This window comes from Anas platyrhynchos, chromosome 5, assembly GCF_047663525.1.
Source record: "Anas platyrhynchos isolate ZD024472 breed Pekin duck chromosome 5, IASCAAS_PekinDuck_T2T, whole genome shotgun sequence".
NCBI classification, from domain to species: Eukaryota; Metazoa; Chordata; class Aves; order Anseriformes; family Anatidae; genus Anas; species Anas platyrhynchos.
In genome coordinates, this window is record NC_092591.1 from 5,642,541 (window position 1) to 5,670,389 (window position 27,849).

Below are 27,849 nucleotides of genomic sequence, written 5' to 3' on the forward strand. Positions count from 1 at the left end.
CCAACAAGTATTGTCTCTCACTGTGTTCTTCATGGAGTGATTCGTTCCACTTTGTTTCAAACACACACAAATACTTTCAACACAAAATACTTGGACATATTAGGAATAAGACATATAATTATTAACACTCCTGTTAGTATCCCTCCAGCAGCTGAAAATATTACCCAGGTAACCCTGTCACAACTGTGAGAGGCCTGCTTACCTATCAAACCTATCTTCACGAGGTGATCAATGTCCCTGTTCTGCTACCCTGTCCCTATTCATTCCTTTTTTCGTTTTGTCCCTGTTTGGGTGCCATTTGTGGGACGTGCAAAGGGATTCTAGGGAGCACCTTCCAGCCATGTGCCATTGCATTTGGGTGACACCAGGGCCTGGGCTGCCCAGGGCAGCTGGCAGTCGCTGAGCCACGGTGGGCACCGAGGGCAGGGCAGGGGTCCTGTGACGCGGTGTGGGCGCAGGTGGCATCACAGAGGACGTGTCACAATGGGGGGGGAGGCTTTAAAGGCAGCCGCGGGCAGCGCTGCTTCACTTTGGCCTGAGCCATCGGTGAGTGCAGCAGCAGGGGGAAGACTGGGTTGGGCCAGGGCTCGTGGCTGTCCCCGCTGGCACTGCCCACAGTCCCTGCTGCCTCCCAGCTCCCTCGCCCCCTCTCCTACCTGACCCCAGGGGTCTGAGGCTCCTGCCGCAGCTCCCTCAGCCACCATCCAGCTCCCACCCAGCCCCACTGATGTCATTCTCTCTCTTTCAGACCATGGTTGGGGCAGCTTTCTATTTCCTGGCGTTTTTGGGCTTAGTCAACTTCCCAAAGGAAGTCGGGTATCAATTGGATGAAGCTACAAATGAGCGCATGCGTCAGTATGCGGAGGAGATGCAAGAACGCATGGCGCAGCTCCTGTTGGAAATTGAGGCGCTAGAGAAGCAGCAGAGCTCGATGCATATGGGAGCCCTGCTCTTATCTGCGATGCAGACTTGGCAGTTCTGGGCCTGGCTTGGTGTTATTCTCCTGAACATTTTGATCGTGTGGCTGCTCTTTAGAGATCTCCTAAGACGTGTAAACAGGAGGGAGGAAGAAAGCTCTAGCAGCGATGATGACCAGCAGAATAATAACAGAAATCGTTTTGAAGAAAGGGACGAAGGGAGGATTTTTGCAGAGAGAATCCAGTGGCCAGTGCAGCACCTCCAAATCAACTGTCAAGTGATGATGTCCATAGTGGGAGACCTCCTCTATATCACCCAACGTTCCCTGTCGAACACTTACTTTCCAGTGCTGCATACACCCATTGGAGTGGGCAGTGCCTTTGAAGGCTGGACTCCTTCGGAGGAGTATAATATTGTCTATCGCATTTTCATACCCATAACGGCTCCTCGTGGGCACTCCTTCCACCTGGAGCTGGGCAACGAAGAGGAGCTACCATCAAAGAATTCTCGTATTCGCGTGGAGCTGGAGTGCACATGCGCGAGGGAGCAGAGCTTTGGGAACGTGCTGTGCTTCCTCCACCAACCTGAGGAGGAGCTGAGAAGAAATCGGGAGCTCAACCTCCTACAAACACTGTGCACTGGCTCCTACCTGGATGTGCATAAAACCTCCTTCTGGTTCCAGCAGATGATGAAAGCAGCATGGAAATTTTTGCCTGAGTCGGCCAGACATCACGTTGCTGTGCTGCCATCCAGACGCTCCTGCAAGCTCCGTGTGTTTGATGTCTTCGATAAAATCCGCTTTGTTGAGTTCATTTTTGGAGTGCAACAAGGCGATTCAGACATTTTTCTCAGCAGCGAGAAAACTGATGCTATCTTTACCCCGGACACAGTATGGCCGCAGAGCTGCACAGTGGCAGAGATGAAGTTCTTCCAGTACATAAAAGCGCATGCCCCGCAGGACAGCTACCACCTCAGATGCATGCAGCTCTGTGCCCGTATCGTGGTGGGCAATGATTTTACCACCTATGTCTTGAAGACAGTCGTCATGCACCTGCTGAACACCATCCCTTTGGAAAGATGGTGCAGGAGGGAGTTTTTGCAGCGCATGGATGACATCATGCAGTACCTGCACAGCTGCATAGTGGAGAAACGCCTGGACCACTTCTGGTTAGGAAACGAGCAAATGCCTGAGGAGTTCATCTTGCCTCCGGATTTCCAAACATCCAGACCACCCAACCTCTTCCAGCACATGGCAGAGGATCCAAATGTCCATGCCCGGGCACTGCGTGAATTCCAGGAGCTGCGAGATCGGCTCAAAAGACTGTTGACGTTTGGGAACTGAGAGAGGCCTTCATGCAGAGCTCTCTGGGGCACTCTGCTGACAGCTGGCAATGACCTCCCACCACAGAAAGAAGAGGGGAGAACGCAGGACACAGAAAAAGACGGGAAAACTCTGTGCAGCAACCCACTGCCAAGTGTGGCAAGATCCTCGTGTGGACAATCTACCAAGCGTAGTAACCACTGATGACTACGGTGGCTACAACCACAACTGCTTGCCACGTGCTGCAGAGCTGAGCATGCTGGACATGGAGAAGATGCTGCTCAGTTGGCAGTGGGAATTGCTCCTCCGTGTTCTCTCCACAGCAAAACCACCCTTGCGGGAGGCACACCCCATGCAGCTGCTTGAAGCAGAGGCTTTGTTACCAGCTGGACAGTGACCATCTAGCTCTTGCACATTGTCCATTCCCTCTGGGAGCTCGGCCTCTCCAAAAATCCTAATATATTGCTTGCTTAAACAAACGTTTTGTCCGTGAGTGTCTGTACCACACTTGGTCAGGAAAGGCAGGCATGAGGTGCCACAGCATTGGGAAGCATTTTGCTGTGGAGCTGATTCCGTGGGCTCCAACTGCGCTCCTTCTGGAGCTAAAGCACTGCTGCCTGTCTTTGGTCCTCCAGCAGGGCAATGAGAATAGCTCAGGACCCTCCACAAAGCCGTCTGTTGCTGGTGCGCTGTGTGGAGTCTAAAGGGGGGACTTATGGGACCTGAGGCAAACCATGCCCTGGGAGTCCAATGGCATTGCCCACGATGACCACGGGGATGCAGAGGTCACACTCTTGTTATAAATGAAGATACAAATCAATCTGAATCTAGTACTATATATAAAAGGCAAGTAAACAGCGCTGAGTGTGCAGGCAGTCTACGCTCTACCAACATGCACACACTAACATCAAACTTTCTAAATATATAGAACATTGTTTTTACATATTCATAAGAAACCCAAGTATACCTACAGATATGTAGAACCAGAAAAGGTATCAATCGAAGCATAAACTTATCTAAGTTTTCCGAATTCTGGCAAGTGTTTAACAAACAATCCTTTAAGTCTATTACTATTAATGTCTATGACTGGGGGAGCATAGTTGGAGTTGGTAATCCTGGTTGATGCTCCCATATCTTCCATACAACAGTCTCCATTTTCCATTCCTTTTCTTGATTACAAACACCGCAGAATTTCCATCCACCCTCTTCCCTCTTCCCCCCTCTCATGCCCAAGCAGCGCAGGGGAACAAGGGAATGGGGGTTATGGTCAGTCTACAGGGCTTCTTCTCTGCCACTCCTTCTCGGTCACTCCCGTCCCCTGTGCTGTGGGGTCCCTCCCACGGGATGCAGTCCTTGATGAACTGATCAGGCGTGGGCTTCCCACAGGCAGCTGCTCTTCCAAAGCTGCTCCAGATATGGGTCCTTACCACGGGGTCCATCCCTCAGGAGCAAACTGCTCCAACCTGGCTCCCCCACGGGCAGCAGCTCCTGCCCCATCACCTGCTCCTGCGTGGGCTCCTCTCCACGGGCTACAGGTCCGGCCCGGAATCTGCTCCGGCAGGGGTCTTCCACAGGCTCCGTCGGTGCAGGGCCACCTGCTCCACCGTGGTACTCCATGGGCTGCAGGGGGACAGCCTGCTTCACCACGGGCCTCACCACAGGCCGCAGGGGACTTCTGCTCCGGCGCCTGCAGCACCTCTCCCCCTCCTTCTGCACTGACCCTGGCGCCCGCAAGGCTGTTCCTCACTCCTCTCACTCTCCCAGCTGCTGTATATATTGCAGCGTTTTTTTCCCTGTCTTAAATATGCTCTCACAGAGGCACAAAATAATACTGTTGTTGGCTCAGCTTACTGGCTCGGCTCAGGTCAGCAGAGGGGCCCTTCCCAAACATGGGCCCTTCCCAAACATGGGGCAGCTTCTAGATCCTTCTCCCAGAAGCCACCCCTAAGGCCCCCTGCTACTAAAACCTTGCCACGTAAACCCACTACACCAAGTCACAGCCCTCGTGGACACTGGCAAGAAATGGCCAGGTTGGCTGAAACCCCTTGGAGCGGAAGCCAACTGCTGTACTAAACGTGCTTTGATGCCGATGACTGGCAAAGTCTAAATTCATGGTGCTAATTGTTGGGGTGCAGAGGGCTGTGCAGACTGCATTATTGTCTTCATAAATGTGTCCAGTACCAGTTCTTGTCTCTCATCCAGACCTCCAGCTCTTTCTGTTGCTTGGTTAACACAGATTGATCCTGAACAATCCCTGGCAAGAGCTGAGGCACTGCCATCCAGGGCCAGGCAGTGACACTGGGGGATGCCAGTGCTGGAGAGGAGCTGGGGGAGCAGCCCTGATGGGGGGAGTAGCAGTCCCAACAGAGGGACAGGGGGGAGCAATGGCCCCAACAGTCCTGAGCGGTGCCAGAAAGTTCCTGACAGGTCCCAACGGCTCTGAAGGGACGAGGAACGTTCCTGACAGGCCCCAACGGCTCTGAAGGGACGAGGAACGTTCCTGACAGGCCCCAGTGGCTTGAGGAGGACACTCACAGACAAAGAGTTTGTTCAAGCAAGACATTTATTGGAATCTTTGCAGAGGCCAAGCTCCCAGTGAAATGGACAGGCCAAGAATCAAGCCCACTTGCTATGAGGAGTCTCTGCGTCAAGCATCCATGAAGCAGCCTCTGGAGCTGCATGGGGTCCAGCTCCCCACAGGGTGCTAGCAGGTCATCATCTGCCATCAGCGGAGCGCTCTCGCTGTGCATGAAGATCTCTGTCATGTCCGTAGATCAGCAGTCTTTTCAGCTGATCTCGCACCACCTCGAACTTCTGCAGCTTTGGCATATGGGTCGCGCTTCAGATGCTGGAAGAGGTTGCCCGGGCCAGACAACTGGAAGGCTGGTGGCAGGACAGTCACATCGGGCACCATCTCGTTGCCAAAGAAGTGGCTGAGACATCTCTCTTCCACACAGCAGCGAAGGTACCAACTGATATCATCCAGCCAAAGCAGAAAATCCGTCCCGTGCCACATTTCCAAGGGGATGGTGGCAGCAAGGGTCCCTGGCAGCAGGGACTATGGCCAGGACTGGTGGTGACAGCCACCTGCCCTGCCCTGAGCGGCTGGGCCCTGGCTGCAGGCTTAGCAAGGCCTCGGGGGGCAGCTTTTGTGCCCCAGCCCTGTGCTGCCCAGCCTTCTCCCTGCTGCTGCACTCGCCTCACGGATGGCTCAGGCCAGACTGCAGCAGGGCCCTGAGGGGAGCAGGGACATTCCTGACAGGCACCAAGGGCCCTGAGGTGGACAGGGATGTTCCTGACAGGCCCCAGCGGCCTTTGGAGGGGGGCCAGGACATTCCTGACAGACCCCAGAGGCCGCAGTGTACTGTAATGCCGTCAAACTATATAGGGGCAGAACCCACCCGTATTTATGGGGTGACAGGGGGATCCCAGCAGTTAACTATACTGGAGGATGAAGCGAGTCTAACTGGAAATAAGTGGCAAAAGCAGCGTATTGTGACAGGCCTGGATGCTCCATGCATCCTTGACGTACACTATCTCAGGAGAGGATATTTCAAGGACCCAAAATGGTACCGGTGGGCTTTTGGCATAGCTGCCTTAGAGACAGAGGACACTAAACAGTTGTCTACGTTGCCCAGTCTCTGGGAGGACCCTTCTGTTGGGTTGCTGAGCGTCAAAGAACAGCAGGTGCCAATTGCCACCACAGCTGTGCACCGGCAGCAATATGGCACCAACCGAGACCCCCCATTCTCATCCATAAGCTAATTCATCAACTGGAGAGCCATGGGATGATCAGCAAGATTCACTCACCCTTTCATAGTCCCATATGGCCAGTGCGAAGGTCTAATGGTGAGTGGACTATCGTGGCCTGAATAAAGTCATGCCACTGCTGAGTGCTGCGGTGCCTGACATGCTAGAACTCCAGTACGAACTGGAATCAAAGGCAGCCAAGTGGTACGCTGCAATTGAGATAGCTAATTGATATAGCTAATTGAGACCATCCCTTTGGCAGCAGAGTGCAGGCCACAGTTTGCTCTTACTTTGAGGGGTGTCTAATACACCGGGAATCGACTGCCCCAGGGGTGGAAACAAAGCCCTACCATACCTAGACTACATGATGTGGACACCGTTTGATTTGCACACCATGGAAGAACTGCCTGTGTTCTGCAGTGTATGAGTGCAAAGAGGAAGGATGCTGGGCTTTTAGAGCACTGGCACATTTATATCTCTCTTGGTATGACAGTTGCAGAACACCTCTCAAGCGTTTTCCCATATTGTGTAGGGTGTGGAAAAGGCTCAGAACCAGCAGAGAGAGGAAGACTGCCACAGACATAGCACGGGGGAGTTGAGAGAGAAGAAGCTTCTTGGATCAGCTCCTCAGCAAAATGCTCCCCGATGCTGTGGCAGCCAAGCTGTCAGCATCTCATGCCTGCCTGTCCTGACCAAGTGTGGTACAGACACTCACGGACAAAGCATTTGTTTAAGCAAGCAATATATTAGGGTTTTGGGGAGGCCGAGCTCCCGGAGTGAATGGACAATGTGCAAGAGCTAGATGGTCACTGTCCAGCTGGTAACAAAGCCTCTGCTTCAAGCAGCAGCATGGGGTGTGCCTCCCGCAAGGGTGGTTTTGCTGTGGAGAGAACACGGAGGAGCAATTCCCACTGCCAACTGAGCAGCATCTTCTCCATGTCCAGCATGCTCAGCTCTGCAGCACGTGGCAAGCAGTTGTGGTTGTAGCCACCGTAGTCATCAGTGGTTACTACGCTTGGTAGATTGTCCACACGGGAATCTTGCCACACTTGGCAGTGGGTTGCTGCACGGAGTTTTCCCATCCTCTTCTGTGTCCTGCGTTCTCCCCTCTTCTTTCTGTGGTGGGAGGTCATTGCCTGCTGTCAGCAGAGTGCCCCGGAGAGCTCTGCATGAAGGCCTCTCTCAGTTCCCAAAGTTCAGCATTTGCATGAGCTGCTCTTGCAGCTCATGGAAATCAGTGTGCGCCTGGGTGTATTGATCCGGGTCCTTTGCCATGTGCTGGAAGAGGTTGGGTGGTCTGGATGTTTGGAAATCCGGAGGCAAGATGAACTCCTCAGGCATTTGCTCGTTTCCTAACCAGAAGTGGTCCAGGCATTTCTTCCTCAGGCACGAGCACAGGTACTCCATGATGTCATCCATGCGCTGCAAAAACTCCCTCCTGTGCCATCTTTCCAAAGGGATGGTGTTCAGCAGGTGCATGACGACTGTCTTCATCATATAGCTGGTAAAATAACTGCCCAGCGCGATACGGGCACAGAGCTGCATGCATCCGAGGTGGAAACTGTCCTGCTGGGCATTCGCGGCTATGTTCCGGAAGAACTTCATCTCTGCCACTGCGCAGCTCTGTGGCCATACTGTGTCCGGGGTAACGGGAGCCTCAGAGTAATCGCTGCTCAGAAAAATGTCCGTATCACCTTGTTGTACCCCAAACATCATCTCAACGAACACGGTTGATCCGGTGTCATCAATCAAACGAAGCATGCAAGAGCGTCTGGTTTTCAGTACTTTAACCAGCCATGAAGATGAATGAGGCACAGATTTCCAGGATAATTTCGCCAGCTGCTGGAACCAGGAGGAGACTTTACGCACATCCAAGTAGGAGCGAGTGCACATAGTTCGTAGGAGGCTGGGTTCCTGATTTCTTCTCAGCTCCTCCACAGGGTTGTGGAGGAAGCACAGCATATTCCCAAACTCCTGCTCCCTCCAGCACGTGCACTCCAGCTTCACGCGAATACGAGAGACCTTTGATGGCAGATTCCATTTGGTGTTCTGCTCCACGTGGAAGGAGTGCCCACGAGGAGCTGTCATGGGAATAAGGCAGCGGTAGACCGTATCACCCTCCCGGGGACTCCAGCCTTCAAAAGCACTGCCCACTCCAATGGGTGTCTGCAGCACTGGAGAGAAAGTGTCCTTAAAGACCCAGTCACAGGCACGGCAAAAGCCGCGCACCATTTCCTCCACAAGCCGGCAGTAGTTGGTCAGGTTTACCTGCTGCCGCTGGATGCTCTCTGCAATAGAAATGGATGTATTCGATTCATCGTTGAGCGCTGGTTCTTCCAAGTCCTCATCGCTGCTGGAGCTCTCCTCGTCGCTGCTGTCATCAAACACCTCGAACTTTTTACGAAGCCAAAACAACAGCCAAATTAAGAGGAGAATAAAACCAAGACTGGCCCAGAACTGCCAAGTCTGCATCGCAGATAAGAGCAGGGCTCCCATATGCATCGAGCTCTGCTGCTTCTCTAGCGCCTCAATTTCCAACAGGAGCTGCGCCATGCGTTCTTGCATCTCCTCCGCATACCGCCGCATGCGCGCATTTGTAGCTTCATCCAATTCATCCCCGACTTTCTGTGGGCTGATGACTATGCCCAAAAACGCCAGGAAATAGAAAGCTGCCGAAACCATGGTCTGAAAGAGAGAGAAGCACGTCAGTGGGGCTGGGTGGGAGCTGGATGGCGGCTGAGGGAGCTGCGGCACGAGCCTCAGGCCCCTGCGGTCAGGAAGGAGAGGGGGCGAGGGAGCTGGGAGGCAGCAGGGACTGTGGGCAGTGCCAGCGGGGACAGCCACGAGCCCTGGCCCAACCCAGTCTTCCCCCTGCTGCTGCACTCACCGATGGCTCAGGCCAAAGTGAAGCAGCGCTGCCCGCGGCTGCCTTTAAAGCCTCCCCCCCATTGTGACACGTCCTCTGTGATGCCACCTGCGCCCACACCGCGTCACAGGACCCCTGCCCCGCCCTCGGTGCCCACCGTGGCTCAGCGACTGCCAGCTGCCCTGGGCAGCCCAGGCCCTGGTGTCACCCAAATGCAGTGGCACATGGCTGGAAGGTGCTCCCTAGAATCCCTTTGCACGTCCCACAAATGGCACCCAAACAGGGACAAAACGAAAAAAGGAATGAATAGGGACAGGGTAGCAGAACAGGGACATTGATCACCTCGTGAAGATAGGTTTGATAGGTAAGCAGGCCTCTCATAGTTGTGACTGGGTTACCTGGGTAATATTTTCAGCTGCTGGAGGGATACTAACAGGAGTGTTAATAATTATATGTCTTATTCCTAATATGTCCAAGTATTTTGTGTTGAAAGTATTTGTGTGTGTTTGAAACAAAGTGGAACGAATCACTCCATGAAGAACACAGTGAGAGACAATACTTGTTGGGCTGGTTATCATTCTAAATTATGTGTTCTTGTGGTATATATTATATAACGCAGAGGCACGTGGCCAGATGGAGCTCCTCAGGCTCCGTTTGCACTGCCTGTGGAAGCCCCCAGGGTTATTCTCCAGAAGAAATTCATCTCTCAAAGCATTGGTTCAAGCAGGCAATGTATTGGCTTTTTTGCAGAGGTCAAAGCTCCCAGAGTGAATGGACATGCCCCAGGAGGCCGGGTGGTCACTGTCCTGCTGCTAAGACAAGTCTCTGCTTCAAGCCTCCCTGCAGCAGCCTCTTCAGCAGCATGGGATCTGCCTCCCTCAAGTGGGAGAGAGAAAACAAACAGGAGCAACTCCCGCTGCCAACTGAGCAGCAGCTTCTCTGTGTCCAGTGTACTCAGCTCTGCCGCACGTGGCAAACATTCATATTTGTAGCCACCGTAGTCATCACTGGCTCTGCAGTGGGCAGACCGTCCATATGAGGACCTTGCTGCACTTGACAGCAGTTTGCTGCACAGAGTTTTCCTGTCTTTTTCTTCGTCCTGAGTTCTCCCCTCTTCTTTCTGTGGTGGGAGGTCATTGCCTGCTGTCAGCAGAGTGCCCCGGAGAGCTCTGTGCTTGAAGGACTCTTTCAGTTCCCAAAGGTCAGCATTCTTGTGAGCCGTTCTTGCAGCTCACGGAACTCATGCAGCGCCTGGGAATAGTTAGTCCCGTCCTTTGCTATGTGCCAGTAGAGGATGGGTGGTTTGGACATTTGTAAATCCGGAGGCAAGATGATCTCCTCAGGCATTCGTACGTTTCCTAACCAGAAGTGCTCGAGGCATTTCTTCCTCAGGCACAAGTGCAGGTACTCCACGATGTCATCCATCCGCTGCAAAAACTCCCTCCTGTGCCATCTTTCCAAAGGGATGATGTTCAGCAGGTGCATGACGACTGTCTTCAAGACATAGGGGGTAAAATCATTGCCCACCACGATACAGGCACAGAGCTGCATGCATCTGAGGTGGAAACTGTCCTGCTGGGCATTCGCAGCTATGTGCCAGAAGAACTTCATCTCTGCCACTGCGCAGCTCTGTGGCCAGGTTGTGCATGGGGTTAGATGTTCTCTTTGTGTCTTGCACACAGCAGATTTTCCTTCTGTGTACAAAGCTTCCCAACACAATTTTATTTTGCTGCAAAATGATCACAATAACATTGTGCTGTGCTCTTTGCTTGTTCAGAGAGCTAAAGCTCATCAGGATTTTGGTACATGAAGGCAAAAGGTGAAATATGTTACTTGAATGAGATCTTCCATTTGAAATTTTTAATTGGAATGTATCCATGATGTTCTGTTATATATGTTCATCTGATTTGTGTCAATAAAGAACAGTCCTGTCTGCCTCTGGGCCCTGCACCGGCAATTTAATCTTTGAACCACAGATGCAGTGTGTCCCAGGTTCCCCCTCATTCCAGTCAATTTATCAAGTCTTCAGAAAATACTCCTCAAGTCTATGAACCTGTTTGCTTTTGTTATTCCGAACTCCTATTTCTAACAGTTAAAGCCTTTTTTTTTGTCTTCTTCGAGATTGACTTAACACTGCTATTGGTGTGACTGTCCCTGTGAATGGCTGGTGAAGAATGTTTTAATTACTGGTGGAGTGTCAATAAGAAAGCTATTTGTGTTTGTATGAAGTCTTTGATGTCTGGGGGTTTCAGAACAACTGATAACAACTAGTGACTGTTATGGGATACTATGCAAGCCTCTGATATCTGGCCAGGTGGCCAAGAGATTAGGAAGAAGTAAAAAAAAGAAGCTGAAGGATGGCTAGGAGACAAGACCTGCAGGGGATGCTGTGTAAACTTGACACGGTGCCAAGGAAGTACGAAGGGGAAGGACGAGAAAAATTTTGGAGAGGAAGACTACGAGCCTTCAGCATGCTTCAGGATGCTGTGTAAACTTGACACGGTGCCAAGGAAGTACAAAGGGGAAGGACGAGAAAAATCTTGGAGAGGAAGACTACGAGCCTTCAGCATGAAAGACCCCTAGAGACCCCCAGACGGACCACCGGGGACTGATGCGCATGCTCCAGTAGGAGGGACTGGACCCCGGAAACTAATTATAATAACCTGTTTTTTTTAGAAGTAGAAATGAATATGTATTAGTCTAGGAGCATAAAAATCAGCTACTTGATGTAACTGGTGAGTGTTCTGGTGGAGCGGAGACTCCCGGTGCACCCAGCGCTGTTTGCTTACATCTATTCTTTAAATAAATCCTATTTTTTTATTTAATCCTATTTTGAAGTCTGAGCCATTTCTAACAGCATTATGGGGAATCATATGTCCTTAGAAACAAAGAGTGTCCTGGTAACCTTACAGCTTATTCCCTTTATTAACAATCAGACAGTTTATGATCCTGAAATTATGATCCTGGCAGTGTGCTTGTATTAGTGGGATAAATACATATTCATTTCATTTCCCATGGTTCTCTTGCATATTTGTCAGGTCTCCAAAGAGTCATTAACTCATTAACGCAGGTTCCGGCCCCTATACGCATGCATACTGGAGTCCTTGGATGGTCGTCCGGCATACTCTGGTGGTCTCTTCATGAAGGCCAGAAGTCTTCCTCACTGCTAAACTTCTGACCTTTCCTGTCTTTAACAGACGTCAGCAGCCAAGCCAGTTTATGCTGGTTCCGTTATCTATGCATACAGTCTTTTATGCCCTTGTCTTTGGGTTCTTAATTGTGGTAGCTAAGACCTACAGAATCACCATTCTTTATCTTGTTCCCTGTCTCAAGTCCCCCCTTTTCTTTATCCTAAGGCAAATTCTTTTGCTTACAGCACTCACTGATTCAAAGTTTTCATAAAATTCTTACCACTTTCTACATGGTGCTTGATTCGGTTACACTTTCAGGTTTCATAATCATCTAGTCCTTTTATACAGCACCAAATGCACACTGTACTAATAAACAGGTTAAGAATACTAGTAAAAGTGAGATCAATATTCCTATAAACAATTGCTTAAGCCAAGAAAAGTTGGGTAACCAAGAGATCATTTTGTTTCATAGTTCTTGAAAACCCCATGAGGTGTCATCTTGAACTACCTTATATAAGATCTCGGTCTTTTCCAAACTTTTTTTTAACTTTTTTTTTTTTTTTTTTTTTTTGAGATCAGTCTCAATTTGTCCTGCCTCATTTACATACATACAGCAATAGAGCAACTAATATTTCTTAAAGTGCATCCTCCCTCTTGGGAGACTAATAAAAGGTCTAGTGCCTACAACGTTCTAATTGGTGTTATAAATGAAGTCTCAACTCAATCTGAATTTAGTAATATTTATAAAAGACAAGTAAACGGCACTGGGTGTACGGGGAGTCTATGCACTACCAACACGCACACATGAACATCGAACATTCTAAATATACAGAACATAGTATTTCTGTATACAGAAATATACAGAACCGAGTAAGTACAAAGGGTGAGAGGAAGACTACGAGCCTTCAGCATGAAAGACCCCTAGAGACCCCTAGAGGAGACTGATGCGCATGCTCCAGTAGGAGGAACTGGACCCCGGAAGCTAATTATAATAATCTATTTTTTTTAGAAGTAGTAATGAATATGTATTAGTCTAGGTGCATAAAAATCAGCTGCTTGATGTAACTGGTGAGTGTTCTGGTGGAGCGGAGACTCCCGGTGCACCCAGCGCTGTTTGCTTACCTCTATTCCTTTATATTACTTTAATAAATCCTATTTTTCATTTAATCCTAAATTGAATCCTGAGCCATTTATAACAGCGTCAAGCGTCCATGAAGCAGCCTCTGGAGCTGCATGGGGTCCAGCTCCCCACAGGGTGCTAGCAGGTCATCATCTGCCATCAGCAGAGCGCTCTCGCTGTGCATGAAGGTCTCTGTCATGTCCGTAGATCAGCAGTCTTTTCAGCTGATCTCACACCACCTCGAACTTCTGCAGTGCATCAGCTTTGGCATATGGGTCGCGCTTCAGATGCTGGAAGAGGTTGACCGGGCCAGACAACTGGAAGGCTGGTGGCAGGACAATCACATCGGGCACCATCTCGTTGCCAAAGAAGTGGTTGAGACATTTCTCTTCCACACAGCAGCGAAGGTACCAACTGATATCATCCAGCCAAAGCAGAAAATCCGTCCCGTGCCACATTTCCAAGGGGATGGTGGCAGCAAGGGTCCCTGGCAGCAGGGACTGTGGCCAGGACTGGTGGTGACAGCCACCTGCCCTGCCCTGAGCGGCTGGGCCCTGGCTGCAGGCTTAGCAAGGCCTCGGGGGGCAGCTTTTGTGCCCCAGCCCTGTGCTGCCCAGCCTTCCCCCTGCTGCTGCACTCGCCTCACAGATGGCTCAGGCCAGACTGCAGCATGGCCCTGAGGGGAGCAGGGACATTCCTGACAGGCACCAAGGGCCCTGAGGTGGACAGGGATGTTCCTGACAGGCCCCAGCGGCCTTTGGGGGGGGCTGGGACATTCTTGACAGACCCCAGAGGCCGTAGTGTACTGTAATGCCGTCAAACTATATAGGGGCAGAACCCATCTGTATTTATGGGGTGACAGGGGGATCCCAGAAGTTTACTGTACTGGAGGATGAAGCGAGTCTAACTGGAAATAAGTGGCAAAAGCAGCGTATTGTGACAGGCCCGGATGCTCCATGCATCCTTGACGTATACTATCTCAGGAGAGGATATTTCAAGGACCCAAAATGGTACCGGTGGGCTTTTGGCATAGCTGCCTTAGAGACAGAGGACATTAAACAGTTGTCTACGTTGCCCAGTCTCTGGGAGGACCCTTCTGTTGGGTTGCTGAGCGCCAAAGAACAGCAGGTGCCAATTGCCACCACAGCTGTGCACCGGCAGCAATATGGCACCAACCGAGACCCCCCATTCTCATCCATAAGCTAATTCATCAACTGAAGAGCCACGGGATGATCAGCAAGATTCACTCACCCTTTCATAGTCCCATATGGCCAGTGTGAAGGTCTAATGGTGAGTGGACTATCGTGGCCTGAATAAAGTCATGCCACTGCTGAGTGCTGCGGTGCCTGACATGCTAGAACTCCAGTACGAACTGGAATCAAAGGCAGCCAAGTGGTATGCTGCAATTGAGATAGCTAATTGATATAGCTAATTGAGATAGCTAATGCATTTTCCTCCATCCCTTTGGCAGCAGAGTGCAGGCCACAGTTTGCTCTTACTTTGAGGGGTGTCTAATACACCAGGAATCGACTGCCCCAGGGGTGGAAACAAAGCCCTACCATACCTAGACTACATGATGTGGACACCATTTGATTTGCACACCATGGAAGAACTGCCTGTGTTCTGCAGTGTATGAGTGCAAAGAGGAAGGACCCTGGGCTTTTAGAGCACTGGCACATTTATATCTCTCTTGGTATGACAGTTACAGAACACCTCTCAAGCGTTTTCCCATATTGTGTAGGGTGTGGAAAAGGCTCAGAACCAGCAGAGAGAGGAAGACTGCCACAGACATAGCATGGGGGAGTTGAGAGAGAAGAAGCTTCTTGGATCAGCTCCTCAGCAAAATGCTCCCCGATGCTGTGGCAGCCAAGCTGTCAGCATCTCATGCCTGCCTGTCCTGACCAAGAGTGATACAGACACTCACGGACAAAGCATTTGTTTAAGCAAGCAATATATTAGGGTTTTGGGGAGGCCGAGCTCCCGGAGTGAATGGACAATGTGCAAGAGCTAGATGGTCACTGTCCAGCTGGTAACAAAGCCTCTGCTTCAAGCAGCAGCATGGGGTGTGCCTCCCGCAAGGGTGGTTTTGCTGTGGAGAGAACACGGAGGAGCAATTCCCACTGCCAACTGAGTCCTTGGATGGTCGTCCGGCATACTCTGGTGGTCTCTTGATGAAGGCCAGAAGTCTTCCTCACTGCTAAACTTCTGACCTTTCCTGTCTTTAACAGACTTCAGCAGCCAAGCCAGTTTATGCTGGTTCCATGATCTATGCATACAGTCTTTTATGCCCTTGTCTTTGGGTTGTTAATTGTGGTCGCTAAGACCTACAGGATCACCATTCTTTATCTTGTTCCCTGTCTCAAGTCCCCCCTTTTCTTTATCCTAAGGCAAATTCTTTTGCTTACAGCACTCACTGATTCAAAATTTTCATAAAATTCTTACCGCTTTCTACATGGTGACTGATTCGGTTACACTTTCAGATTTCATAATCATCTAGTCCTTTTATACAGCACCAAATGCACACTGTACTAATAAACAGGTTAAGAATACTAGTAAAAGTGAGATCAATATTCCTATAAACAATTGCTTAAGCCAAGAAAAGTTGGGTAACCAAGAGATCATTTTGTTTCATAGTTCTTGAAAACCCCATGAGGTGTCATCTTGAACTACCTTATATAAGATCTCTGTCTTTTCCAAACTTTTTTTTTTAACTGTTTTTTTTTTTTTTTTGTGATCAGTCTCAATTTGTCCTGCCTCATTTACATACGTACAGCAATACAGCAACTAATATTTCTTAAAGTGCATCCTCCCTCTTGGGAGACTAATAAAAGGTCTAGTGCCTACAACGTTCTAATTGGTGTTATAAATGAAGTCTCAACTCAATCTGAATTTAGTAATATTTATAAAAGACAAGTAAACGGCACTGGGTGTACGGGGAGTCTATGCACTACCAACACGCACATATGAACATCGAACATTCTAAATATACAGAACATTGCTTTTACATACTAAACCTGATGTCCAATCAGAAAAGGCAACAAACAATGCTTTAAGTCGATTACTACCAATGTCCATGACTGGGGCAGCACAGTTGGTCTGGTTGAAGTGCTCCCATATCTTCCATGACTTATAACAGTCTCTATTTTCTATTCCTTTTCTTGATTACAAACACCGGAGAATTCCAGGGCTACTTGTGGGAACAATATGTTGTGCTTTAAGTTGTTAAGTAACTCGGCCTTCAGGTCTCATGCATCCCAGTCTTCCCGGATTGAAGGGAAACAGTTCCAGCTCCCTTTCAAGGCCAACAGGGCCTGGATCAAAAGGCACGTCCAGGTCACCAGAGGGTGTAACAGCAAAGTCATGGCAGTAGCGGTGGGGGAGCCGATGGTGTAGCAGAAGGATCTGTGGACGAGCCCGCAGCTCCCTCGCTGTCTGGCAAACCACACGTTTCTGACTGTGGTCCCACGTGGCTCTTTAAGGCCTCAGAGATTGCTCGCCAGGTGCCGAGCAATCCCACTGCAACCTGGTCGATTTTATTAGCAGAGTCCAACACCTTGACCTCAATTTGGTCCCATGTTTCAGGATCATAAACTGTCTGATTGTTAATAAAGGGAATAAGCTGTAAGGTTACCAGGACAGTCTTTGTTTCTAAGGACGTATGATTCCCCATAATGCGCAGCTGCTTACCAGCGAGGGGCAGTTGTGTGCTCGGCTCCGCTTCTCTCAGCTCGAGCTTCTTCCCAGCTGAGGTGCGCCCATTTCCAGAGACTTTCTGTACGAGCTTCTTTGAGCGGTTTGCTGAGTTTGGCCGAACCTATCTTCATGAGGCGATCAATGTGCCTGTTCCTGCCTTGGTCCCTGTTCTGCTAGCCTGTCCCTATTCAATCCTTCTTTCTACTTCTTTATTGATGAAATAACTTCATTGTGTTGCCTTCTTCATCTTGAGGACAGGCTCCCCTCTTACACCCTTCACCCCACAGCAGTCCTTTTCAAAACAACTTTTCACTGGTCAAACAACTTTGCCCGGCAACAGCAAACACCCAGCAACTTCCATGCCTTAATGGCTGGAGAACAAGCAACCCGAGAGGGCAAGGCGTCTCCTGAATCACCCTTCTTTGTTCCCTCTAAACTCTTTACATTCCTGATGGCCTCATCGTTGAGAGTCTGATGTAATCATCAACCATGGGGCTTGCCGACCCCCATGGCCACACTCCCACATCTCCCCCTTCTTTATTAATATCAACCATCTTCTTGACATGAATTATTACTCCATATATCACATTGATCTGTTCTAGTTGCTTGCCCAAAACTGTATGTTGTTGTTGTTGCAAATATTGGTTTCCTACTTGGGTTAGATCTTCTCATTTGTATGGCATTTGGTAAGGACTGCCATAGAATATCTCTAAGGGTCTTAGTTTTACCAATACATATTGGTTTCTAGACAGATTTTAGCAATCTGCTCTTTTATCAAATGATTCATTTGTTTCCACTTGGCCTATTGCCTGTGGCCCATACGGAGTGTGTTGTTGCCAGTCAATCCCCAGCACTTCGCTGACTTGTTGGGTCAGTTCTGAACTGAAGTGTGGTCCCCTGTCAGATGACATTACTGAGAGTACACCAAATCTCGGAATAATGTAATTCAACAATACTTTGGACACTTCTCTGGCTTTGTTAGTTCTACATGGGAATGCTCCTGGCCATCTGGAAAAGGTGTCTGTTAGTATCAATAGGCATCTGAACCCCCCTTTTCTTGGGACTTCTAAGAAACCAATTTGCCACTGTTTCCCAGGAATGTTTCCCTTCCCTATTGTTCATATTTGGGGGTTGATTCCCATCTGTGGATTCTTTTTAAGACATATGACACCTTGTTGCGATACTTGTCTGACAAATGAGGGCCAATCCATTTTCTACTTAAAAACTGTTATAATATTTCAGCTCCCCAGCATGCTTTACTATGTTCTCCAATAACCATCTAATACAACGTGGTATCACAACTCTCCCATTATTTATTTGTGTTAAACCTCTAGATAACATTTTCCATTTACATCTTCAATTAATTGCTTATAAATCTTAGAGTATTCTACTTCATTTTCTAAGGCTTTTGTTAATGCCTCAGAAAATGTGTTAGTTAATGCCTTTGATGCTGGGAGAGAAGAAGCTTATTGGATCAGCTCCACAGCTAAATGCTCCCCGATGCTGTGGCAGCCAAGCTGTCAGCATCTCATGCCCGCCTGTCCTGACCAAGAGTGATACAGACACTCACACACACAGCATTGTTCAAATAAGCAATGTATTGGTATTTTTGCAGAGGTCAAAGCTTCGGTGGTGAATGAACGCTTCCCGAGAGGCTGGGTAGTCGCTGTCCAGCTGGTAACAAAGCCTCTGCTTTCAGCCTCCCGCAAGGGTGGTTTTGCTGTGGAGAGAACACGGAGGAGCAATTCCCACTGCCAACTGAGCAGCATCTTCTCCATGTCCAGCATGCTCAGCTCCGAGGCATGTGGCAAGCAGGATGTCCGTCAGGCATCTTCATAGCTGCCACAATCATTGCTGGCTTTGGGGCTGGAAATCCCTCCTGTGCATGCTTCCCAAGGGGATGGTGGTCAGGAGGTGCGTGACAGCTGTCTTCAAGGCATGGGTGGCAAAGTTGGCGCCTAAGAGGATACAGTCACGGAGCTGCAGATGTCCGACGTGGAAGGTGTTGTGCCGACCATGCCTACGTGTGTCCTGAAGAACTGCATGTCTGGCACAGCGCAGCTCTGTGGCCACTTCATGCTGCTGCTAACAACGCGCTCTGCCTACTCGAAGCTCATGAAGGGGTCTGAGTTGTCTTGCTGTACCCCAAGCATCATCTCGATGGAGCGTGAGCTTGCAGAAGCGGGTGGAGGGCAGCACCGTTAGCTGGAGTTAGGATGACTGAGGCGCAGCCACCCAGGCTTCTGTCACCAGTTCCTGGAACCACTTTGCTGTCTTCAGTATGTTAAGCAGACAAGGGGAAGCTCCCACTGTCCCAAAATAAGGAGGATCCAAGCCCAGGTGGTATCAGGAGTGGTTGGTGTCAAGCCTCTGGAGCTGCATGAGGTCCGTCTCTCCACAGCATGCTAGCAGTTCATCACTGGCGATCAGCACGGCGCCTTCGCCGTGCACGATGTTTTCTTTCATGTCCGTAGGTTATCAGTCTTCTGAGCCGCTCTCGCACCACCTCGAACTTCTGCAGTGCATCAGCTCTGGCATATTGGTTCCGCTTCAGATGCTCGAAGAGGTTGATTGGCTCAGAATTTTGGAAGGATGGTGGCAGGACAATCACATCGGGCACCATCTCATTGCCAAAGAAGAAGTGGTCGAGGCGCTTCTCCCTCACACAGCCACGCAGGCACCGCATTATATTATCCATCCGAAGCAGAAAATCCGTCTTGTGCCACATTGCCATGGGGATGTTGGTCAGGAGGTGCATGACAATAGTCTTGACGACATAGGTGGGAAAGACTGTGCCCTCCACCAAATGGGCACAGACCTGCATGCACTTGAGGTGTATGCTGTTGAACATGCCTTCTCTGGCCACATGCTGGAAGAACTTCCTTTCTGCAACTGAACAGCTCTGTGGCCATGTTGTGCTGGGGATGGAGGTGTCCTTTCTCATCTGGCTGCTCAGGAAGATATCGGAATCCTCTTGCTGCACCCCAAATACTATTTCAATTGTGAGTCTTCTCCTGGCAGCACCTGTCAGCTGGAACTTGCACGTGCGGGTGGAAGGCAGCACTTCTACATTGTAAACCTGTGACTGAGGCATAAGCACCCAGGCTGATTTCACAAAGTTCTGGAACCACCTTGCAGTCTTCTCTGCATCGAGGTAGGAGTCGGTGCAGAGGGTGCTTAGGAGGCTCGGCTCCTGCTTTTTCAGCTCCTCCTCAGAATGGTGGAGGAAGCACAGCATGTCCCCAAAGTCCTGCTCCCTCTCGCACGTGCACTCCAGCTCCACACGGATAGAGGACTTCCTCGCCAGCAGATCCTCTTCATTGCCCAGCTCCAGGTGGAAGGAGTGCCCACGGGGTGCTGTCATGGGCACAAGTAGGCGGTAGACAGGATCCTTCATGTGGGGATTCCAACCTTCAAAGGCACCGCCCACTCCGATGGCTCGCTGCAGATTCGGGAAGAAACTACTTAGGACGACTGAGTCAAAGATATGCAGGAGGTCTCCCACAATCTCCTCCACCAGTGCGCATCTGACGGTCGGATCCGGGAATGGCCAGTAGACACGCTCAGCTATAAATCTGGGCAGATCTCTTGCATCATTGGGGGGTGGTGGTACTCTCACTTCCTCCTCTTCACTGCTGGAGCTCTCCTCCTCACTGCCATGTTCTGGGATATCTCTAAGGAGCAGCCACACGTTCCAAATAAACAGGAGAGCAACAACAACACCGGCCCAGAACTGCCAGTACTGTGTGGCAGATAAGAGCAGGGCTCCCATATGCATCGAGCTCTGCTGCTTCTCTAGCGCCTCAATTTCCAACAGGAGCTGCGCCATGCGTTCTTGCATCTCCTCCGCATACCGCCGCATGCGCTCATTTGTAGCTTCATCCAATTCATCCCCGACTTTCTGTGGGCTGATGACTAAGCCCAAAAATGCCAGGAAATAGAAAGCTGCCGAAACCATGGTCTGAAAGAGAGAGAAGCACGTCAGTGGGGCTGGGTGGGAGCTGGATGGCGGCTGAGGGAGCTGCGGCACGAGCCTCAGGCCCCTGCGGTCAGGAAGGAGAGGGGGCAAGGGAGCTGGGAGGCAGCAGGGACTGTGGGCAGTGCCAGCGGGGACAGCCACGAGCCCTGCTTTGGCCCAACCCAGTCTTCCCCCTTCTGCTGCACTAACCGATGGCTTAGGCCAAAGTGAAGCAGCGCTGCCCGCGGCTGCCTTTAAAGCCTCCCCCCCATTGTGACATGTCCTCTGTGATGTCACCTGCGCCCACACTGCATCACAGGACCCCCGCCCCACCCTCGGTGCCCACCGCACGTCCCACGTAGTATAATACCCAATTTGGAAAACAGGCGCAGCAGAGTTGAGATTAAAGCAATCAGCATTATGACAAGTGACTATTAAGCATGTCTAATACTTATACCAATTTTAGTTTAACACACTCTGGTCAGATCTGCCGTTATCTCAACTTTTCGGGCCCCACGTTGGGCACCAAAAAGAATGTCGTGGTTTAACCCGGCCGGCAGCTAAACACCACGCAGCCGTTCGCTCACCCTCCCCCTCCCTCTCTGGGACGGGGGAGAGAAATGGAAAGTGAAGCCCGTGAGTTGAGATAAAGACAGTTTAATAAGACAGGAAAATAATAATAATAATAATAATAATAATAATAATAATAATAATAATAATAATAATAATAATAATAATAATAATAATAATACAATGACGACGATAGTACTAACACTAATAATAGGTACAAACAAGTGATGCACAATGCAATTGCTCACCACCCGCTGACCGATGCTCAGCCTAACCCTGAGCAGTCCGGCCCCCTCCCCCGGCTAGCCACCCCTATATATTGTTTAGCATGACGTCAGATGGTATGGAATACCCCTTTGGCTAGTTTGGGTCACCTGTCCTGGGTCTGTCCCCTCCCAGCTCTTACTGCACCCCCAGCCTGCCCGTTGGCAGGACAGAGCAAGAAACTGAGATGTTCTTGGCTTAGTATAAGCACTGCTCTGCAACAATTAAAGCATCGGGGTGTTATCAGCACTCTTCTCATCCTAAGCCAAAACATAGCATTCCACCAGCTCCTAGGAAGAAAATTAATTCTGTTCTAACTGAAACCAGGACATGGGGCCACAGTCAGAAATGTGTGGTTTGCCAGACAGCGAGGGAGCTGCGAGCTCGTCCACAGATCCTTCTGCTACACCATCGGCTCCCCCACCGCTACTGCCATGACTTTGCTGTTACACCCTCTGGTGACCTGGACGTGCCTTTTCATCAAGGCCCTATTGGCCTTGAAAGGGAGCTGGAACTGTTTCCCTTCAATCTGGAAAGACTGGGATGCATGAGACCTGAAGGCCGAGTTACTTAACAACTTAAAGCACAACATATTGTTCCCACAAGTAGCCCTGGAATTCTCCGGTGTTTGTAATCAAGAAAAAGAATAGAAAATAGAGACTGTTATAAGTCATGGAAGATATGGGAGCACTTCAACCAGACCAACTGTGCTCCCCCAGTCACGGACATTGATAGTAATAGACTTAAAGCATTGTTTGTTGGATTTTCTGATTGGACATCAGGTTTAGTATGTAAAAGCAATGTTCTGTATATTTAGAATGTTCGATGTTCATATGTGCGTGTTGGTAGTACATAGACTCCCCATATACCCAGTGCCGTTTACTTGTCTTTTATAAATATTACTAAATTCAGATTGAGTTGAGACTTCATTTATAACACCAATTAGAACGTTGTAGGCACTAGACCTTTTATTAGTCTCCCAAGAGGGAGGATGCACTTTAAGAAATATTAGTTGCTGTATTGCTGTACGTATGTACATGAGGCGGGACAAATTGAGACTGATCTCAAAAAAAAAAAAAAAAAAAAAGTTAAAAAAAAAGTTTGGAAAAGACCGAGATCTTATATAAGGTAGTTCAAGATGACACCTCATGGGGTTTTCAAGAACTATGAAACAAACTGATCTTTTGGTTACCCAACTTTTCATGGCTTAAGCAATTGTTTATAGGAATATTGATCTCACTTTTACTAGTATTCTTAACCTGTTTATTAGTACAGTGTGCATTTGGTGCTGTATAAAAGGAGTAGATGATTATGAAACCTGAAAGTGTAACCAAGTCAAGCACCATGTAGAAAGTGGTAAGAATTTTATGAAAACTTTGAATCAGTGAGTGCTGTAAGCAAAAGAATTTGCCTTAGGATAAAGAAAAGGGGGGACTTGAGACAGGGAACAAGATAAAGAATGGTGATTCTGTAGGTCTTAGCTACCACAATTAAGAACCCAAAGACAAGGGCATAAAAGACTGTATGCATAGATAACGGAACCAGCATAAACTGGCTTGGCTGCTGAAGTCTGTTAAAGACAGGAAAGGTCAGAAGTTTAGCAGTGAGGAAGACTTCTGGCCTTCATCAAGAGACCACCAGAGTATGCCGGACGACCATCCAAGGACTCAGTTGGCAGTGGGAATTGCTCCTCCGTGTTCTCTCCACAGCAAAACCACCCTTGCGGGAGGCACACCCCATGCAGCTGCTTGAAGCAGAGGCTTTGTTACCAGCTGGACAGTGACCATCTAGCTCTTGCACATTGTCCATTCACTCCGGAAGCTCGGCCTCCCCAAAACCCTAATATATTGCTTGCTTAAACAAATGCTTTGTCCGTGAGTGTCTGTATCACTCTTGGTCAGGACAGGCAGGCATGAGATGCTGACAGCTTGGCTGCCACAGCATCGGGGAGCATTTTGCTGAGGAGCTGATCCAAGAAGCTTCTTCTCTCTCAACTCCCCCATGCTATGTCTGTGGCAGTCTTCCTCTCTCTGCTGGTTCTGAGCCTTTTCCACACCCTACACAATATGGGAAAACGCTTGAGAGGTGTTCTGTAACTGTCATACCAAGAGAGATATAAATGTGCCAGTGCTCTAAAAGCCCAGGGTCCTTCCTCTTTGCACTCATACACTGCAGAACACAGGCAGTTCTTCCATGGTGTGCAAATCAAACGGTGTCCACATCATGTAGTCTAGGTATGGTAGGGCTTTGTTTCCACCCCTGGGGCAGTCGATTCCTGGTGTATTAGACACCCCTCAAAGTAAGAGCAAACTGTGGCCTGCACTCTGCTGCCAAAGGGATGGAGGAAAATGCATTAGCTATCTCAATTAGCTATATCAATTAGCTATCTCAATTGCAGCGTACCACTTGGCTGCCTTTGATTCCAGTTCGTACTGGAGTTCTAGCATGTCAGGCACCGCAGCACTCAGCAGTGGCATGACTTTATTCAGGCCACGATAGTCCACTCACCATTAGACCTTCGCACTGGCCATATGGGACTATGAAAGGGTGAGTGAATCTTGCTGATCATCCCGTGGCTCTTCAGTTGATGAATTAGCTTATGGATGAGAATGGGGGGTCTCAATTGGTGCCATATTGCTGCCGGTGCACAGCTGTGGTGGCAATTGGCACCTGCTGTTCTTTGACGCTCAGCAACCCAACAGAAGGGTCCTCCCAGAGACTGGGCAACGTAGACAACTGTTTAGTGTCCTCTGTCTCTAAGGCAGCTATGCCAAAAGCCCACCGGTACCATTTTGGGTCCTTGAAATATCCTCTCCTGACATAGTCTACGTGAAGGATGCATGGAGCATCCGGGCCTGTCACAATACGCTGCTTTTGCCACTTATTTCCAGTTAGACTCGCTTCATCCTCCAGTACAGTAAACTTCTGGGATCCCCCTGTCACCCCATAAATACAGATGGGTTCTGCCCCTATATAGTTTGACGGCATTACAGTACACTGCGGCCTCTGGGGTCTGTCAGGAATGTCCCGGCCCCCCCCCAAAGGCCGCTGGGGCCTGTCAGGAACATCCCTGTCCACCTCAGGGCCCTTGGTGCCTGTCAGGAATGTCCCTGCTCCCCTCAGGGCCATGCTGCAGTCTGGCCTGAGCCATCTGTGAGGCGAGTGCAGCAGCAGGGGGAAGGCTGGGCAGCACAGGGCTGGGGCACAAAAGCTGCCCCCCGAGGCCTTGCTAAGCCTGCAGCCAGGGCCCAGCCGCTCAGGGCAGGGCAGGTGGCTGTCACCACCAGTCCTGGCCACAGTCCCTGCTGCCAGGGACCCTTGCTGCCACCATCCCCTTGGAAATGTGGCACGGGACGGATTTTCTGCTTTGGCTGGATGATATCAGTTGGTACCTTCGCTGCTGTGTGGAAGAGAAATGTCTCAACCACTTCTTTGGCAACGAGATGGTGCCCGATGTGATTGTCCTGCCACCAGCCTTCCAGTTGTCTGGCCCGGTCAACCTCTTCCAGCATCTGAAGCGCGACCCATATGCCAAAGCTGCAGAAGTTCGAGGTGGTGCGAGATCAGCTGAAAAGACTGCTGATCTACGGACATGACAGAGACCTTCATGCACAACGAGAGCGCTCCGCTGATGGCAGATGATGACCTGCTAGCACCCTGTGGGGAGCTGGACCCCATGCAGCTCCAGAGGCTGCTTCATGGACGCTTGACACAGAGACTCCTCATAGCAAGTGGGCTTGGTTCTTGGCCTGTCCATTTCACTGGGAGCTTGGCCTCTGCAAAGATTCCAATAAATGTCTTGCTTGAACAAACTCTTTGTCTGTGAGTGTCCTCCTCGAGCCGCTGGGGCCTGTCAGGAACGTTCCTCGTCCCTTCAGAGCCGTTGGGGCCTGTCAGGAACGTTCCCTCTCCTGTTAGGGCCGTTGGGACCTGTCAGGAACTTTCTGGAACCGCTCAGGACTGTTGGGGCCATTGCTCCCCCGTCCCTCTGTTGGGACTGCTACTCCCCCCATCAGGGCTGCTCCCCCAGCTCCTCTCCAGCACTGGCATCCCCCAGTGTCACTGCCTGGCCCTGGATGGCAGTGCCTCAGCTCTTGCCAGGGAGTTTTCAGGATCAGTCTGTGTTAACCAAGCAACAGAAAGAGCTGGAGGTCTGGATGAGAGACAAGAACTGGTACTGGACACATTTATGAAGACAATAATGCAGTCTGCACAGCCCTCTGCACCCCAACAATTAGCACCATGAATTTAGACTTTACCAGTAATCCGCATCAAAGCACGTTTAGTACAGCAGTTGGCTTCCGCTCCAAGGGGTTTCAGCCAACCTGGCCATTTCTTGCCAGTGTCCACGAGGGCTGTGACTTGGTGTAGTGGGTTTACGTGGCAAGGTTTTAGTAGCAGGGGGCCTTAGGGGTGGCTTCTGGGAGAAGGATCTAGAAGCTGCCCCATGTTTGGGAAGGGCCCATGTTTGGGAAGGGCCCCTCTGCTGACCTGAGCCGAGCCAGTAAGCTGAGCCAACAACAGTATTATTTTGCGCCTCTGTGAGAGCATATTTAAGACAGGGGAAAAAACGCTGCAATATATACAGCAGCTGGGAGAGTGAGAGCAGTGAGGAACAGCCTTGCGGGCGCCAAGGTCAGTGCAGAAGGAGGGGGAGAGGTGCTGCAGGCGCCGGAGCAGAAGTCCCCTGCGGCCTGTGGTGAGGCCCATGGTGAAGCAGGCTGTCCCCCTGCAGCCCATGGAGTACCACGGTGGAGCAGGTGGCCCTGCACCGACGGAGCCTGTGGAAGACCCCTGCCGGAGCAGATTCCGGGCCGGACCTGTAGCCCGTGGAGAGGAGCCCACGCAGGAGCAGGTGATGGGGCAGGAGCTGCTGCCCGTGGGGGAGCCAGGTTGGAGCAGTTTGCTCCTGAGGGATGGACCCCGTGGTAAGGACCCATATCTGGAGCAGCTCTGGAAGAGCGGCTGCCTGTGGGAAGCCCACGCCGGATCAGTTCATCAAGGACTGCATCCCGTGGGAGGGACCCCACAGCACAGGGGACGGGAGTGACCGAGAAGGAGCGGCAGAGAAGCGCTGTAGACTGACCATAACCCCCATTCCCTTGTTCCCCTGCGCTGCTTGGGCGTGAGAGGGGGGAAGAGGGAAGAGGGTGGATGGAAATTCTGCGGTGTTTGTAATCAAGAAAAGGAATGGAAAATGGAGACTGTTGTATGGAAGATATGGGAGCATCAACCAGGATTACCAACTCCAACTATGCTCCCCCAGTCATAGACATTAATAGTCATAGACTTAAAGGAATGTTTGTTAAACACTTGCCAGAATTCGGAAAACTTAGATACGTTTATGCTTCGATTGATACCTTTTCTGGTTCTACATATCTATAGGCATACTTGGGTTTGTTATGAATATGTAAAAACAATGTTCTATATATTTAGAAAGTTTGATGTTAGTGTGTGCATGTTGGTAGAGCGTAGACTCCCCGCACACCCAGCGCTGTTTACTTGCCTTTTATATATAGTACTAAATTCAGATTGAGTTGTATCTTCATTTATAACAAGAGCGTGACCTCTGCATCCCCGTGGTCATCCTGGGCAATGCCATTGGACTCCCAGGGCATGGTTTGCCTCAGGTCCCATAAGTCCCCCCTTTAGACTCCACACAGCACACCAGCAACAGACGGCTTTGTGGAGAGTCCTGAGCTATTCTCATTGCCCTGCTGGAGGACCAAAGACAGGCAGCAGTGCTTTAGCTCCAGAAGGAGCGCATTTGGAGCCCACGAAATCAGCTCCACAGCAAAATGCTTCCCGATGCTGTGGCACCTCATGCCTGCCTTTCCTGACCAAGTGTGGTACAGACACTCACGGACAAAATATTTGTTTAAGCAAGCAATGTATTAGGGTTTTGGGGAGGCCGAGCTCCCGGAGTGAATGGACAATGTGCAAGAGCTAGATGGTGACTGTCCAGCTGGTAACAAAGCCTCTGCTTCAAGCAGCTGCATGGGGTGTGCCTCCCGCAAGGGTGGTTTTGCTGTGGAGAGAACACGGAGGAGCAATTCCCACTGCCAACTGAGCAGCATCTTCTCCATGTCCAGCATGCTCAGCTCTGCCGCACGTGGCAAACATTCATATTTGTAGCCACCGTAGTCATCACTGGCTCTGCAGTGGGCAGACCGTCCATATGAGGACTTTGGTGCACTTGACAGGGGTTTGCTGCACGGAGTTTTCCCGTCTTTTTCTGTGTCCTGAGTTCTCCCCTCT

The 27,849-nt window shown here is 50.2% G+C and overlaps 3 protein-coding genes across 3 annotated transcripts; 1 reads left to right on the forward strand and 2 right to left on the reverse strand.

The window, feature by feature from the left end:
* Window positions 1-3,746, forward strand: LOC113843718 (inositol 1,4,5-trisphosphate receptor-interacting protein-like 1). Its single transcript, XM_027457924.2, has one exon. The coding sequence runs from the start codon at window positions 728-730 to the stop codon at window positions 2,258-2,260; it is 1,533 nt and encodes a 510-aa protein (XP_027313725.2). The 5' UTR covers window positions 1-727; the 3' UTR covers window positions 2,261-3,746.
* A 676-nt stretch (window positions 3,747-4,422) lies between these two features.
* LOC113843860 (inositol 1,4,5-trisphosphate receptor-interacting protein-like 1) lies at window positions 4,423-12,460 on the reverse strand. The gene has a single exon (XM_038180430.2). The coding sequence runs from the start codon at window positions 8,669-8,671 to the stop codon at window positions 7,172-7,174; it is 1,500 nt and encodes a 499-aa protein (XP_038036358.1). The 5' UTR covers window positions 8,672-12,460; the 3' UTR covers window positions 4,423-7,171.
* A 3,430-nt stretch (window positions 12,461-15,890) lies between these two features.
* Window positions 15,891-21,603, reverse strand: LOC119717253 (inositol 1,4,5-trisphosphate receptor-interacting protein-like 1). Its single transcript, XM_072038147.1, has 2 exons — window positions 21,531-21,603; window positions 15,891-20,760 (listed from the first exon to the last, which is right to left on the reverse strand). The coding sequence occupies exon 2, from the start codon at window positions 20,755-20,757 to the stop codon at window positions 19,216-19,218; it is 1,542 nt and encodes a 513-aa protein (XP_071894248.1). The 5' UTR covers window positions 20,758-20,760; window positions 21,531-21,603; the 3' UTR covers window positions 15,891-19,215.
* Between the last annotated feature and the right edge of the window lie 6,246 nt (window positions 21,604-27,849).

Bases quoted from the DNA above. Each gene is read 5' to 3' on its own strand.
- LOC113843718 (XM_027457924.2), top strand. From the start codon at position 728: ATGTCATTCTCTCTCTTTCAGACCATGGTTGGGGCAGCTTTCTATTTC.
- LOC113843860 (XM_038180430.2), bottom strand. From the start codon at position 8,671: ATGGTTTCGGCAGCTTTCTATTTCCTGGCGTTTTTGGGCATAGTCATC.
- LOC119717253 (XM_072038147.1), bottom strand. From the start codon at position 20,757: ATGGTTTCGGCAGCTTTCTATTTCCTGGCATTTTTGGGCTTAGTCATC.